This window comes from Pseudorasbora parva, chromosome 19 (genome assembly GCF_024679245.1).
Source record: "Pseudorasbora parva isolate DD20220531a chromosome 19, ASM2467924v1, whole genome shotgun sequence".
NCBI classification, from domain to species: Eukaryota; Metazoa; Chordata; class Actinopteri; order Cypriniformes; family Gobionidae; genus Pseudorasbora; species Pseudorasbora parva.
The window spans coordinates 2,771,916-2,786,660 of NC_090190.1; the positions used below are offsets into that span (position 1 = coordinate 2,771,916).

Sequence of the window (14,745 nt, forward strand, 5' to 3'; positions counted from 1 at the left end):
GAGGAAAATAAAACAATGACGATTGGTAATGGCGCGTAAGTGCATATAATGTGAACAACACGAACGTATAGCGACTCGAAAGTTATCTAGGGATAATGCCTGTGTGTGTGTGTGTGTGTGTGTGTCCGCCCACTGTACGCCTCCACGAGCTCGGCTGTTTTCTGAAAGAATCGGTACAGTGTATCTGTCTATTATAAAAATGATAAAGTAAAGTATGGAAGCCTGTTTCCGTCACAGTTGAGTAAAAAAAAAAGATTCTTTAAGTAAAAATATTGAAAAACTTTCTCGAAATATTGAGAAACTTTCTCGAAATATTGACTTAAAGGACAACTCCGGTGAGAAATGACCCTAGGGGTAATTAACAGATGGTTACCGAGTCGATCGTTCTCTGGGATGCGTTTTAATGAAAATCGAACGTAAAGAGTTTTATCTCTAAAAACAGATTAGCTTATAGCACTAGTCTATGGGGCACAGGGTAGACACAGGGTGGTAAAATTAAATCGCCAGTTAAAACCACTAACAAGGCTCAAAATAGCCTCACACTTACACGGCAGCATGATGAGGGTCCCTACATGCGAACCGAAGCATTGAGAACTTTGTAAGAGTACAAACAGTTTAATAAGAATATAATTTATAAACACAGTACATTACGCGTTCGCGGACAGGCACCATCTTGGAAAACAGTCTCAACAAATCAATCCACAAGCGCTGTTCTTAGTGAGCTGGTCGATAGGAATTAAGTTTGTGAAATGTAATAACATGGACATTTTTTTATTTATTTATTTATTTTCTCTGTTGTGTTCAGTGTTTTCTTGCGGAAACAACGGACCATATGATATTCCAAGTCACAGTTCATCACTTAGCAAAGCTCTCGTCGCTCGACTCGTCGAGACTGTTTTCCAAGATGGCGCCTGTCCGTGAACGCGTAATGTACTATGTTTATTAAGTGTCTTATTATTAAACTGTTTGTACTCTTACAAAGTTCTCAATGCTTCGGTTTGCATGTAGGGACCCTCATTATGCTACTGTGTTAGTGTGAGGCTATTTTGAGCCTTGTTAGTGGTATTAACTAGCCATTTAATTTCACTACGCTGTCCCCATAGACTAGTGTTATAAGCTAATCTGTTTTTAGAGATAAAACTCTTTACATTCGATTTCCATGAAAACGCATCCCAGAGAACGATCTACTCGGTAACCATCTGTTAATTACCCCTGGGGTTCATTTCTCACCGGAGTTGTCCTTTAACGTCTCGAAATATTGAGAAACTTCCTCGAAATATTGACTTAGTTTCTCAATATTTCGAGACGTTAAGTCAATATTTCGAGAAAGTTTCTCAATATTTCGAGGCGTTAAGTCAATATTTCGAGAAAGTTTCTCAATATTTCGAGACGTTTTCTCGAAATATTGACTTAACGCCTCGAAATACAGGGAGTGCAGAATTATTAGGCAAGTTGTATTTTTGAGGATTAATTTTATTATTGAACAACAGCCATGTTCTCAATGAACACAAAAAACTCATTAACATCAAAGCTGAATATTTTTGGAAGTTTTAGTTTGAGCTATTTTAGGGGGATATCTGTGTGTGCAGGTGACTATTACTGTGCATAATTATTAGGCAACTTAACAAAAAACAAATTTATACCCATTTCTATTATTTATTTTTACCAGTGAAACCAATATAACATCTCAACATTCACAAATATACATTTCTGACATTCAAAAACCAAACAAAAACAAATCAGTGACCAATATAGCCACCTTTCTTTGCAAGGACACTCAAAAGCCTGCCATCCATGGATTCTGTCAGTGTTTTGATCTGTTCACCATCAACATTGCGTGCAGCAGCAACCACAGCCTCCCAGACACTGTTCAGAGAGGTGGACTGTTTTCCCTCCTTGTAAATCGCACATTTGATGATGGACCACAGGTTCTCAATGGGGTTCAGATCAGGTGAACAAGGAGGCCATATCATTAGATTTTCTTCTTTTATACCCTTTCTTGCCAGCCACGCTGTGGAGTACTTGGACGCGTGTGATGGAGCATTGTCCTGCATGAAAATCATGTTTTTCTTGAAGGATGCAGACTTCTTCCTGTACCACTGCTTGAAGAAGGTGTCTTCCAGAAACTGGCAGTAGGACTGGGAGTTGAGCTTGACTCCATCCTCAACCCGAAAAGGCCCCACAAGCTCATCTTTGATGATACCAGCCCAAACCAGTACTCCACCTCCACCTTGCTGGCGTCTGAGTTGGACTGGAGCTCTCTGCCCTTTACCAATCCAGCCACGGGCCCATCCATCTGGCCCATCAAGATTCACTCTCATTTCATCTGTCCATAAAACCTTAGAAAAATCAGTCTTGAGATATTTCTTGGCCCAGTCTTGACGTTTCAGCTTGTGTGTCTTGTTCAGTGGTGGTCGACTTTCTGCCTTTCTTACCTTGGCCATGTCTCTGAGTATTGCACACCTTGTGCTTTTGGGCACTCCAGTGATGTTGCAGCTCTGAAATATGGCCAAACTGGTGGCAAGTGGCATCTTGGCAGCTGCACGCTTGACTTTTCTCAGTTCACGGGCAGTTATTTTGCGCCTTGGTTTTTCCACACGCTTCTTGCGACCCTGTTGACTATTTTGAATGAAACGCTTGATTGTTCGATGATCACGCTTCAGAAGCTTGGCTATTTTAAGACTGCTGCATCCCTCTGCAATATATCTCACTATTTTTGACTTTTCTGAGCCTGTCAAGTCCTTCTTTTGACCCATTTTGCCAAAGGAAAGGAAGTTGCCTAATAATTATGCACACCTGATATAGGGTGATGATGTCATTAGACCACACCCCTTCTCATTACAGAGATGCACATCACCTAATATTCTTAATTGGTAGTAGGCTTTCCAGCCTATACAGCTTGGAGTAAGACAACATGCATAACGAGGATGATGTGGTCAAAATACTCATTTGCCTAATAATTCTGCACTCCCTGTATTGAGAAACTTTCTCGAAATATTGACTTAACATCTCGAAATATTGAGAAACTTTATCAAAATATTGACTTCTCGAAATAATGAGAAACTTTCTCGAAATATTGACTTAGTTTCTCAATATTTCGAGATGTTAAGTCATTATTTCGAGAAAGTTTCTCATTATTTTGACTTAAAGAATCACACTTTTTTACTCAACTGTGGCGGAAACGGCTTCCATAGTAAAGACTCTTGGGAGGATTAACACTACTCTAGAGAGAACATGAGACTGTGTGTGTGAGTATGTACCCTTCAAGGTTAGTTGCGCGTAATTTATAGTAATTACATCAAGGACACTGTAAAATGAAGTGTTACCATATTTTTATTATTATTAGTATTAAGTGAAACATCCATCATCCGCCTTTAAAACTCTTAGACACAAGAACGTGTCTGTTCCTGTGCAGATTTCAATTCAGTATTGAACGATAAATGGCTTATTCTGAGCTGTCAGGTCAAGCTTAATAGCAGCGCATTCTGTCTATATAATACTGTCATGTAAACTTGATCTCTTTTTCATGTACGGTCCACTGAGTCCAGCGTAAAGGCTGCAGTATTTCAAACACACATCCAGAGATTGTTAATATATGATTTGCATAATCTGGCAATACATTTTATGGAGATGTAATCCATAGCCTACAGATATTGCATGTGTGCTTGCATTTCATGTGTCTGTCGTTCAGCTTCCACTGCAAAAAAAATGCTTTTCTTACTTAGTGTTTTTGTCTCGTTTCTAGTCAAAATATCAAAAAATTCTTACATTGAGAAACATTTACTAGACAAGTACAAATGATTGTCTTGTTTTGGGGAAACATACTTCAAAATGAAGAGAGTTTTTGCTTAAAATAAGATAAATAATCTGCCAATGGGGTGAGAAAAATAATCTTGTTTTCTGTTTGAATTAAGATTCTTTATCTTACCCCATTGGCAGATTATTTATCTTATTTTAAGCAAAAACTCTCTTCATTTTGAGTTATTTTTTCCCAAAACAAGACTTTTATGCATAAATGTAAATTACGTTTGCTTGTCTAGTAAATACTTCTTGTTTTAAGAGGTTTTAGAGGTTTGGACTAGAAACAAGACACACATAAGAAAAGCATTTTTTTGCAGTGCATCAGGTGATGCATAAAAGATCATTTAACAGCTGACAGGATTTGGTCAGTCATGTCTTTCAATGCGTTCCCTCCTTCCTTTGCTCACTTATTCCCCCATCGCAGTCATTGTACAACAGAAGACCGAACACTAGACTTCTGTTTCTGTTTCTCTAGAGAATGTAAAGATTGTTCTCGGCCTGCCAAAACGACATGGATTCTCCATTCCTCTGAGAGTTTCTTCTCTTTATCCACAAAAGTGATAACGCTCTCGCTCTCAACAAACTGTCGAGGTGTATATGGTGTCCGACTTCTCATCCGCTCATTTGTCTGCTGCGCTGAAAGGGAGATCTTTCAGCTGCTAAAAGCAGTCTTAAGGTCAGAGAGAACTTGCTGTAAAACAGAGACGGTGATGCCTCACAAAGACACGACTGAGATCTTTCTCACACCCTGTTTCTCACACAATGCTTGAATGGGGCTTAGAGGGGCAGAATGAAGGAGAAGGGGAGGGGAATCCTTTCAGTTCTTCAGATGCAACAATAGTCTTTGTCTACAATGTCCCTCCATTCTTATTGGGGTTCCTGAAGGGGATGGGGTGGAGGGGTCTGTTTGCCATGGTAACAGTGACAAAACAAGCTGGTCCCAGAGCGAGAGAGACACACAAAAACATGCTTCAAATCCAGGACGGGATCTCTGTATCAATCTCTGAGATTTAGTTGGAGGAGACAGTGTGCCAAAGAAGGAGGAAGACTTATGTGAAAGGTTGGAGGGGTAGAAGAAAAGGTGATGAAAAATACTGGAGCGGTATAAAAGCAGAGGGACATTTGGACCTGGACTCGTCTGGATATATCAGAATGAACTCTGACACTCAGTACGAGGACTCTGTGTCTGTCATGGTGCTGGAGAACATCAAGAACAAGCTTTTACACGCTTTCAGAACATCAGCAGAACCGAGAACGTCTGTCGAGACGGACACTCATCCGATCGGAAAGAGTTTCCAAGTCAATGAAGAGCTTCGGAGAGCCAAAATAGATGGAGCCATAACCTGGTTAAGATCAGAACTGGTGAGTTTAGAAACTGCGGATGGTTTCACATCCTCTGGGACATGTCAGGAATCAGTCGTTTTAGTTTTATTTTGTTGTTAGTAAGATAAAAAAAAGCAAATAGATGGAGACAGACGATGGATGGATGGATGGATGGATGGATGGATGGATGGATGGAAGATAGATAGATGGATAGATAGATAGATAGATAGATAGATAGATAGATAGATAGATGGATGGGTGGATGAATGAGTGAATGGATGGATGGATGGATGGATGGATGGATGGATGGATGGATGGATGGATGGATGGATGGATGGAAGGATGGATGAATGGGTGGATGGATGGATGGATGCATGGGTGGATGGATGAATGAGTGAATGGATAGATGGATGGGTGGATGAATGAGTGAATTGATGGGTGGATGAATGAGTGAATGGGTGGATGAATGGATGGGTGGATGGATGGAAGGATGAATGGTTGGATGGATGGATGAATGGGTGGGTGAATGAATGAATGAATGAATGAATGAATGGGTGGGTGGGTGGATTAATGAATGAATGGGTGGGTGGATTAATGAATGAATGGGTGGGTGGGTGGGTGAATGAATGGGTGGGTGAATGAATGAATGGGTGGGTGGGTGAATGAATGAATGAATGGGTGGGTGGGTGAATGAATGAATGGGTGGGTGGGTGGGTGAATGAATGGGTGGGTGAATGAATGAATGGGTGGGTGGGTGGATGAATGAATGGGTGGGTGAATGAATGAATGGGTGGGTGGGTGAATGAATGAATGTGTGGGTGAATGAATGGGTGGGTGGGTGGGTGGGTGAATGAATGAATGAATGTGTGGGTGAATGAATGGGTGGGTGGATGAATGAATGAATGGGTGGGTGGATGGATGGATGGATGAATGAATGAATGGGTGGGTGGATGAATGAATGAATGAATGGGTGAATGAATGAATGAATGAATGAATGAATGAATGAATGAATGGGTGGGTGGGTGGTTAATGGGTGGATGAAAGAATGGGTGGGTGGATGGATGAATGAGTGTATAGATGGATAAATGGATGGATGGATGGGTGGATGAATGGATGGGTGGATAAATGGATGGATGGGTCAATGGATGGGTGGATAAATGGATGGATGGATTGATAAATGGATGGGTGGATGAATGGATGGGTGGATAAATGGATGGATGGGTCGATGGATGGGTGGATAAATGGATGGATGGCTGATCTGTCCTGTGGTTGTCCTGCAGATGGAGATGCGTTCTCAGGACCGTCGGCTCGCTCAGACTCTGCTGGGACTCAATGAGGAGATTCAGAGGCTCCGGCAGGAGAACAGATCGCTGCTGCTAGAAGCTGACAGCAGTGACATCTGACCCCGCAGTGAGAGGACATGTGCTGCTGACCCATGGTGTGTGTGTGTGTGAACTCTCCTCATCTGGAGTGCACTTTGTGCCCTTGGCTTCCATGCGTCTTGTGTGAAGATACTGAAGGCATTTTCATGTACACAAAAACTTGACCAAATATCAGTCAAACTGGGTGCTAAGATTTATATTCAAAACAACTGACACACCCTTTACACCTGACATTAACACAGGTGTAAACGCACACAACACACACTGATCAGATCACGGACACCTGGGGCCCGTTCTTCGTACCTCGCTTAATCCATCCGAGATGATTTGACAGATCTCAGATCTTTTAATCCTGAAAACTGATCTCTGGCTAATTTGGTTCTTCAAACAAATTTTGCGGATTGGATTAAAATATCTGGATGAAATGATCTGAGATCACTGCTCGTGCCTGTGTTCCCTGAAGAGGGCAGATGCATCGATACTCGAGACCACGATCAGCAATGCAGCGATTGGCTGGCGTCAAGACAACGTAATGACATCATATAATTAAAAAAGCCACCTGGCAAAAAACTTGTCAAAGCAAAAAAAAGAAGAAAACACACACATTTCTGGACCTTTATAAGGAAACAGACAAACGACCAAACCAACATAAAAGTTAGATAAATTAAATGTGCACTGTTTTGATGAACATGATTCCTATTTATTTATATTCACGATTTTATAATATTTGTACACACTTTACATTTTTATTTTAATGTTGTAATTTCATTTTTAATTCAATTTGAAGCAGATTTGTTTTGTGACAGTATTAATTAAAGTTTCTTAACAGTCAAGATCAAATTATCGGCATCTCTTGAGCTGCGTTAAGCCATCCCATAATAACCGTCATCACTCACATTAATGCACGACGCAGATTAACTGCACAGTGTGTGTAAACCTCCAGTACATCTATAAAGTAATCATTCCATCACAATTCACAAATAAATCTCTCAATCAAGTGACTGTGTCATTATACACACATTTTTCACAACGTTAAAATAATTTCAAATAAACTTTTATATTTATTATTTTAAATGATAATTGCCTCAGGTTCGGTACTGAACTCTTGTAATAAAGTAGCAGTGGCTGGGACAGACTTTACGTATCACCTCAAGATGCGATCTAATCCTGTTTACATGAAATAAGCCCGAGCAGGTTTAAGCTGACGGACCTGTTACTCTGACATCCAAGATGAGCTTCGAAGAACCGAACAATCCGAGATCAAACCAAATCATCAACAATCAAATCCAGCTGACTGAGTTAGCCACGTACGAAGAACAGGCCCCTGCAGATGCTTTGCAATCTCATTCAAATATCATATCAATAATATTTATAATATAGATGTTAATGTCAGATGTAAAGGGAAGCTCAGAGATGCCTTATAAAGGCTAGTGTGCTTGAGTTTTTATGATTTATTTCTGTACAGAAGATCATGTCTGTTCTTACTATTAATGATGTTATGCGGCCATCTGCTGAATACGACTGATGTATGAGTATGGATGTTTTTTCCTCTTTGAACATATGTAATATGTGCATGAAGCATCTGTTTATTAAAATGTCTTGATGATTTAAACTCCTTATAGCATCGTGAAATGATTACTCAACATCGATCAGGATTGTATATGTTTATTATCATCTTGTGGTACTAGTGTGAAAGCACGGCATTATCCCAGATGATTTAGATTATCAGTGAATAAATATTCACATCTTGAGGAAACAAAATATTTATGGCGTTTTATAAATACTAAAAAACCTAAAGGCAACAATTTTTGCTGCATTGTCATAAAAACATCATGCAATACTTAGTTTGAAGAGGCACTTCAGTTTGGTGAAAATGAGAAAAAGTACATTTGTGCGCAGGTTTATGTGAAACTCAGTAGATTATTAATGCTTCAGGTGGAATTACAGCAGTCTATCACCAAAGACTTTGTCAAGTTTCTCAAAATCTGTTTTACTTTTTCACTATAGTATGAGCTCATATATTGTCCATTATGATTTCTCACATCATTTGTTCTTCTCTGAGACTCAACAGTAATGTGAGATATGAATCGGTGACAGGTGAGGTTTCAGGGCACAGAGCTGCGTCTGCTAAAGGCCCGTTTGGGCCGGAGGCCGAGAGGAGCGGGGCTCATGCAGGAGCTGAAGGAGGAGATGGACGGGTAAAAGCACATTTCTCCTGAGAAGGAGGACATACTGCTCCCTCCTCCCTCACTCCCAGAGTCCCAACACACTTCCTCCTCTTCCTCTTCTATGGCTTTTGCACACTCCTGCTTCAGTTCCTGAATGCCATCATGGAGATCCATCAGCTGACGGATCAAAGCTTGGTCCTGAGAGCGCATCTCCATCTACAAAACAGACAAATGTTTTTACTTGTTGTTGAAAATGAGTTAATTCAGTTATTTTTAGATAAGCACTTTTGTATAAGCAACTAGGCTACATGCACGTAATTTATTATTCTGTATATATATACAGTCTTGTTCAAAATAATAGCAGTACAATATGACTAACCAGAATAATCAAGGTTTTTCGTATATTTTTTTATTGCTACGTGGCAAACAAGTTACCAGTAGGTTCAGTAGATTCTCAGAAAACAAATGAGACCCAGCATTCATGATATGCACGCTCTTAAGGCTGTGCAATTGGGCAATTAGTTGAAAGGGGTGTGTTCAAAAAAATAGCAGTGTCTACCTTTGACTGTACAAACTCAAAACTATTTTGTACAAACATTTTTTTTTCTGGGATTTAGCAATCCTGTGAATCACTAAACTAATATTTAGTTGTATGACCACAGTTTTTTAAAACTGCTTGACATCTGTGTGGCATGGAGTCAACCAACTTGTGGCACCTCTCAGCTGTTATTCCACTCCATGATTCTTTAACAACATTCCACAATTCATTCACATTTCTTGGTTTTGCTTCAGAAACAGCATTTTTGATATCACCCCACAAGTTCTCAATTGGATTAAGGTCTGGAGATTGGGCTGGCCACTCCATAACATTAATTTTGTTGGTTTGGAACCAAGACTTTGCCCGTTTACTAGTGTGTTTTGGGTCATTGTCTTGTTGAAACAACCGTTTCAAGGGCATGTCCTCTTCAGCATAGGGCAACATGACCTCTTCAAGTATTTTAACATATGCAAACTGATCCATGATCCCTGGTATGCGATAAATAGGCCCAACACCATAGTAGGAGAAACATGCCCATATCATGATGCTTGCACCTCCATGCTTCACTGTCTTCACTGTGTACTGTGGCTTGAATTCAGAGTTTGGGGGTCGTCTCACAAACTGCCTGTGGCCCTTTTACTCTCATCGGTCCACAAAATGTTCCTCCATTTCTCTTTAGGCCAGTTGATGTGTTCTTTGGCAAATTGTAACCTCTTCTGCACTTGCCTTTTTTTTAACAGAGGGACTTTGCGGGGGATTCTTGAAAATAGATTAGCTTCACACAGACGTCTTCTAACTGTCACAGTACTTACAGGTAACTCCAGACTGTCTTTGATCATCCTGGAGGTGATCATTGGCTGAGCCTTTGCCATTCTGGTTATTCTTCTATCCATTTTGATGGTTGTCTTCTGTTTTCTTCCACGTCTCTCTGGTTTTGCTCTCCATTTTAAGGCATTGGAGATCATTTTAGCTGAACAGCCTATCATTTTTTGCACCTCTTTATAGGTTTTCCCCTCTCTAATCAACTTTTTAATCAAAGTACGCTGTTCTTCTGAACAATGTCTTGAACGACCCATTTTCCTCAGCTTTCAAATGCATGTTCAACAAGTGTTGGCTTCATCCTTAAATAGGGGCCACCTGATTCACACCTGTTTCTTCACAAAATTGATGACCTCAGTGATTGAATGCCACACTGCTATTTTTTTGAACACACCCCTTTCAACTAATTCAACTAATTGCCCAATTGCACAGCCTTAAGAGCGTGCATATCATGAATGCTGGGTCTCATTTGTTTTCTGACAATCTACTGAACCTACTGGTAACTTGTTTGCCACGTAGCAATAAAAAAAATATACGAAAAACCTTGATTATTCTGGTTAGTCACATTGTACTGCTATTATTTTGAACAATACTGTATATATATATATAAAATATTTTTATTTGTATTGGCTTAAAGGTGCACTATGTAGTATTTTTGCAGTGAAATATCCAAAAACCACTAGGCCGCTGTTATATAGTATTTTGTTCAGTTGAGTACTTATAATATCCCAAATGTTTCCAACTATTTGTAAATTGTGAGAAAATTGCTATTTTAACTGAGGACCGGGACGTGTCAGCATTGCGTTTGAGCACGTCATATCTGCGCTACCCTCGGTTTTATTCTGCAGAAGCGCTTTTCTCTTGGCAGTGTGAACGTCACAGCAGCGCCGAGCGAACGCACAGAGGAATGTCATAACATAATTTTAAACACACTTAAATGTTTCTGATATGATAAACAGATATGTTTGCTGGCTTTACCTTATAATCATGACCGGAAAAAGCGGAAGTGCACGCCCCGGCGACTGTGTCCCGTCCCGTCATAATAAAAGTCCGGGTACTCCGGGCTCTGCTTTACACTACAGTAACGTTAATAACCGCATCCGTGAACATGATTTCTGCCCGAGTCCTATTTTCCACCGGCTGTGAGGTGAAGACCACATGTCTCAAGATACTGCGCTCACACTTGGCGTCATCAAACTACGCATTTGTTTAGAATAGGCGCCCTCCAGTGGACGGAAAGTTGCATAGTGCACCTTTAAGTGCAGTCAAGTTGATTCAGTCTAGTTAAACCTTGAAGTTAACTTGAATATAACCAGTTAATTTAGGCAGTAACAGTAAGTGCATTATAGAGGGGTTCGGGGAGATCTGGCTCCCCTTAAAAAGTAAGCAAGGAAGTCAACTATGTATATATGTAAATGCCGTTTTGACGTTTGTAAAAGAAACTTAAATGTCCTAATTTAATACAAGCGTTTTAAAACAACAATGGGCGATATCCAGTCAAATAGGAATAATATCCAGTCAAATCCAGTTAAATAGGAATTCGTGCGATCGGGAGTTTGCGCAGGAGTGCCTCAGATGTTGATGTGAAAAGTGGTGCTTTTGCTTCATGCACCCATATACCATTTATTGGCAATTTTGTCCGCGAAATTTCACCAAAATGTCGTTATGTATCTTTATTACACAGTTTAAATAAACGCTCGCGAATGAAGTTGAGTATGAGTGGTAACCATAGCAACAGTTGGCCAAGTATCGGAAAATCGACACAACTGTGGCTATAAGCATATTTAAAAACGTATACCAAATATACATATGAAAAGAAATGGCAAAATATTCTGGCAAGAAGACATATTTCTACAGTCAATCCCACACTGATCGAGCATTTCAAGCTGCTGGGGTAAGTCATATCCAAATCATAAATCATCATAATCTTTTGGCTAAAAAATCTTTTGGTTTAAAAAAAACAGATCCAATCAAACCTAATTCAGGGAAAGTGTATTTAAGTATTATCTTCCACTTCAATTTACAATTTTGTTCTTGAACCAGAACATCTTTTAAACTAAAATATAATAGTTTAAAGCATTGTATAATATATAAACCTTATTTAAAATCTCCATTGTGGAGACACTGGGAAAGGAAAGCCTACATTATACCTTTAGTCTTAATTTTATGAAGCAACGAGAATACTTTTTGTGCACAAAAAACTAACAAAATAACGCCTTTATTGAACAGTTTTTTCTAGCCCATGTCAGTCTTACGCTGTTGATGTGGTAAATACAGTCTAGCTCTTCTTACACTCTGAAAAATGCTGGGTTAAAAACAACCCAAGTTGGGTTGAAAATCGACAAACCCAGAAATTGGGTTGTTTGAACCCAGTGAATGGACCTATTCAAACAACCCAATTTCTGGGTTTGTCCATTTTCAACACAACTTGGGTTGTTTTTAACCCAGCATTTTTCAGAGTGTAGGCAGAACGACTTTATGTTCTGAAGATGAACGAAGGTCTTACGGGTTTGGAACGACATAAGGGTGAGTAATTAATGACAGAATTAAAGTTTTTTGGGTGTATTAGCCATTAAGGTATGTTATGCTGATTAAGCTCGTATCCTTGCATTGATTCAGCAGAGGGAGTTGAAGGTATTTTAGATGGTCAATGTCTTTTTCAGATGCAAATGTCTTTTTTCTCTTTCTGCTCTTTTATTGGGGGCTGTGGCCGTTTGATTGGATGCTTTGAAAGGAAATAATATCCTGCATTCCAGCACATTTCATGAGCATGTTTCTGAAAGGACAAAACTAGAAGTATTCCCTCCAAAAGCTGCATTATTTACACTGGCAGACTTATAATGGAATCTGCCTGGAAAGACTTAATCAAAGAAAAGCACATGAACTTTGTTGGGAGCAGGTGAAAGTCTTCCACTGAACTGCTCATGCATAAGAGTAAACAGTAGGTTTGTTTGCGTGTTTATGTGCCTATGTTTTCCCCATCATTCATTGAAGCGCATTTAATTGGATCCAAGCTGATTTCCTTTAGGAGGAAACACAAAGCAGCTTGGTGAGTTGGCTTAAATGCTGGCTGGAAATGAACACTGGACATTGTAGGAGCCATTAGGACTCTGTTCCGCATGTTTTAAAGAACCTTCCCCAAAAAGCTTCACAGTCCTGTAGCTCATTCTGGGTTAAAGGTGCACTATGCAACTTTCCGTCCACTGGAGGGCGCCGTTTCAAAGGTGTAGTTTGATGACACAAAGTGTGAGTGCAGTATCTTGGGACATGTGGTCTTCACCTCACAGCCGGTGGAAAATAGGACTCGGGCAGAAATCATGTTGATGGATGCGGTTATTAACGTTACTGTAGTGAAGCAGAGCAGGAGCGAGTGTTGTGGAGCTGAGCACGGCCGCTGGAGCGATTATTATACACACACACGGCTCGCGAACACCGGGACTTTTATTATGACGGGACGGGACACAGTCGCCGGGCGCCCGCACTGATCCGTTCTTTCGGTCATGATTATGAGGTAAAGCAGCTCTGTTTATCATATTAGATACATTGAAGTGTGTTGAAAACATTTAAACCTGAAACCGAGGGTAGCGCAGATATGACGCGATTGACAGGCGACTCCCTCAAACGCTATGCTGACACGTCCCGGTCCTCAGTTAAAATAGCAATTTTCTCACAATTTACAAATAGTTGGAAAGATTTGGGATATTGTAGGTACTCAACTGAACAAAATATATAACACTGGCCTAGTGGTTTTTGGATATTTTACGGCAAAAATACTACATAGTGCACCTTTAACATTTCAGTCAGTAACATTAGGCAGTTTTAACTTATATGCCGTTTAATGTTGATGATCAGATTATTTACATTTTATCATTTAGCAGACACTTTTATCCAAAGCGACTTACAAAAAGGGGAGAGCAATAGAAGCAACGAAACAAACAAGGCCAACAACCTGTAAGAGCTGTAAGAAGTCTCAGTTAATCGAGCACAGTTACACAAACAATTTTATTTATTTATTGTTAAGCCGAAAATTTAATTGGATATGCATATGTAATGAAGGCCAGGAAGTAGTCGCTGTGCGAGTAAACCTCACTCCTCTGATCTTAAGAGACGTTTGGACCGGTGGACCTGAGCTGGAGTCTCGCTTGGATCAGGCATTTCGAGGGGAGGGGTTACACATATGATTAAATATGATATCGCTTGTTTCTGCATCTTCTTTGCATGTGTTTTGATGAGGAGATTCTCTACTCTTTTAGAACTCCCCATACCGTACTCTGAGACTTATTCTGAGATTTAGGTGGCATTTTTGCACAAAATCTTTTAATAATATTTTAATAAAGGTTGTCGAATCTCAAAAAATGTTCATTGTATTAACTCAGAATTTTGAGTTCATTAAAATTAAAACTTTAAGGCAACCAGGTAACTTTTTTCTAAATATTTTTTTTGCAGTGTATAAATATTACAAACAATGCACCGTATTTTGGTTTTTGTAAGCATGTTCATCAATTTTGGTGGCATTATTGCCCCAAGCCAAGGAGTTCACTAGCCTGGATGCCAGCCGAACTTAGCCCCACCCACAAAATGTTTAGGTCGAGCAGTTCGGTCTGGCCTTGCTCCATAGAGGAGTAATTATCTCCGAACAGAAACTGTTCTGACCAATGAAATCATCAGGGCGGGCTTTAGACGATGACGGACAGATGATCAACAGAAACTGACC

The 14,745-nt window shown here is 39.9% G+C and overlaps 2 protein-coding genes across 2 annotated transcripts in view; one reads left to right on the top strand and one right to left on the bottom strand.

The window, feature by feature from the left end:
• Positions 1-4,782: 4,782 nt before the first annotated feature.
• Positions 4,783-7,987, top strand: si:ch211-153f2.3 (alanine and arginine-rich domain-containing protein). The gene is made up of 2 exons (XM_067426332.1): positions 4,783-5,163; positions 6,405-7,987. The coding sequence occupies exons 1-2, from the start codon at positions 4,954-4,956 to the stop codon at positions 6,525-6,527; spliced, it is 333 nt and encodes a 110-aa protein (XP_067282433.1). The 5' UTR covers positions 4,783-4,953; the 3' UTR covers positions 6,528-7,987.
• Positions 7,988-8,155: 168 nt separating this feature from the next.
• The window catches only part of LOC137047965 (uncharacterized protein C20orf202-like), a 10,139-nt gene continuing 3,549 nt past the window's right edge, over positions 8,156-14,745 (bottom strand). The window contains exon 2 of the mRNA XM_067425906.1: positions 8,156-8,890. Coding sequence (XP_067282007.1) covers positions 8,612-8,890 — 279 coding nt within the window. The 3' untranslated portion in view covers positions 8,156-8,611. The remainder of the gene's footprint in view (positions 8,891-14,745) is intronic.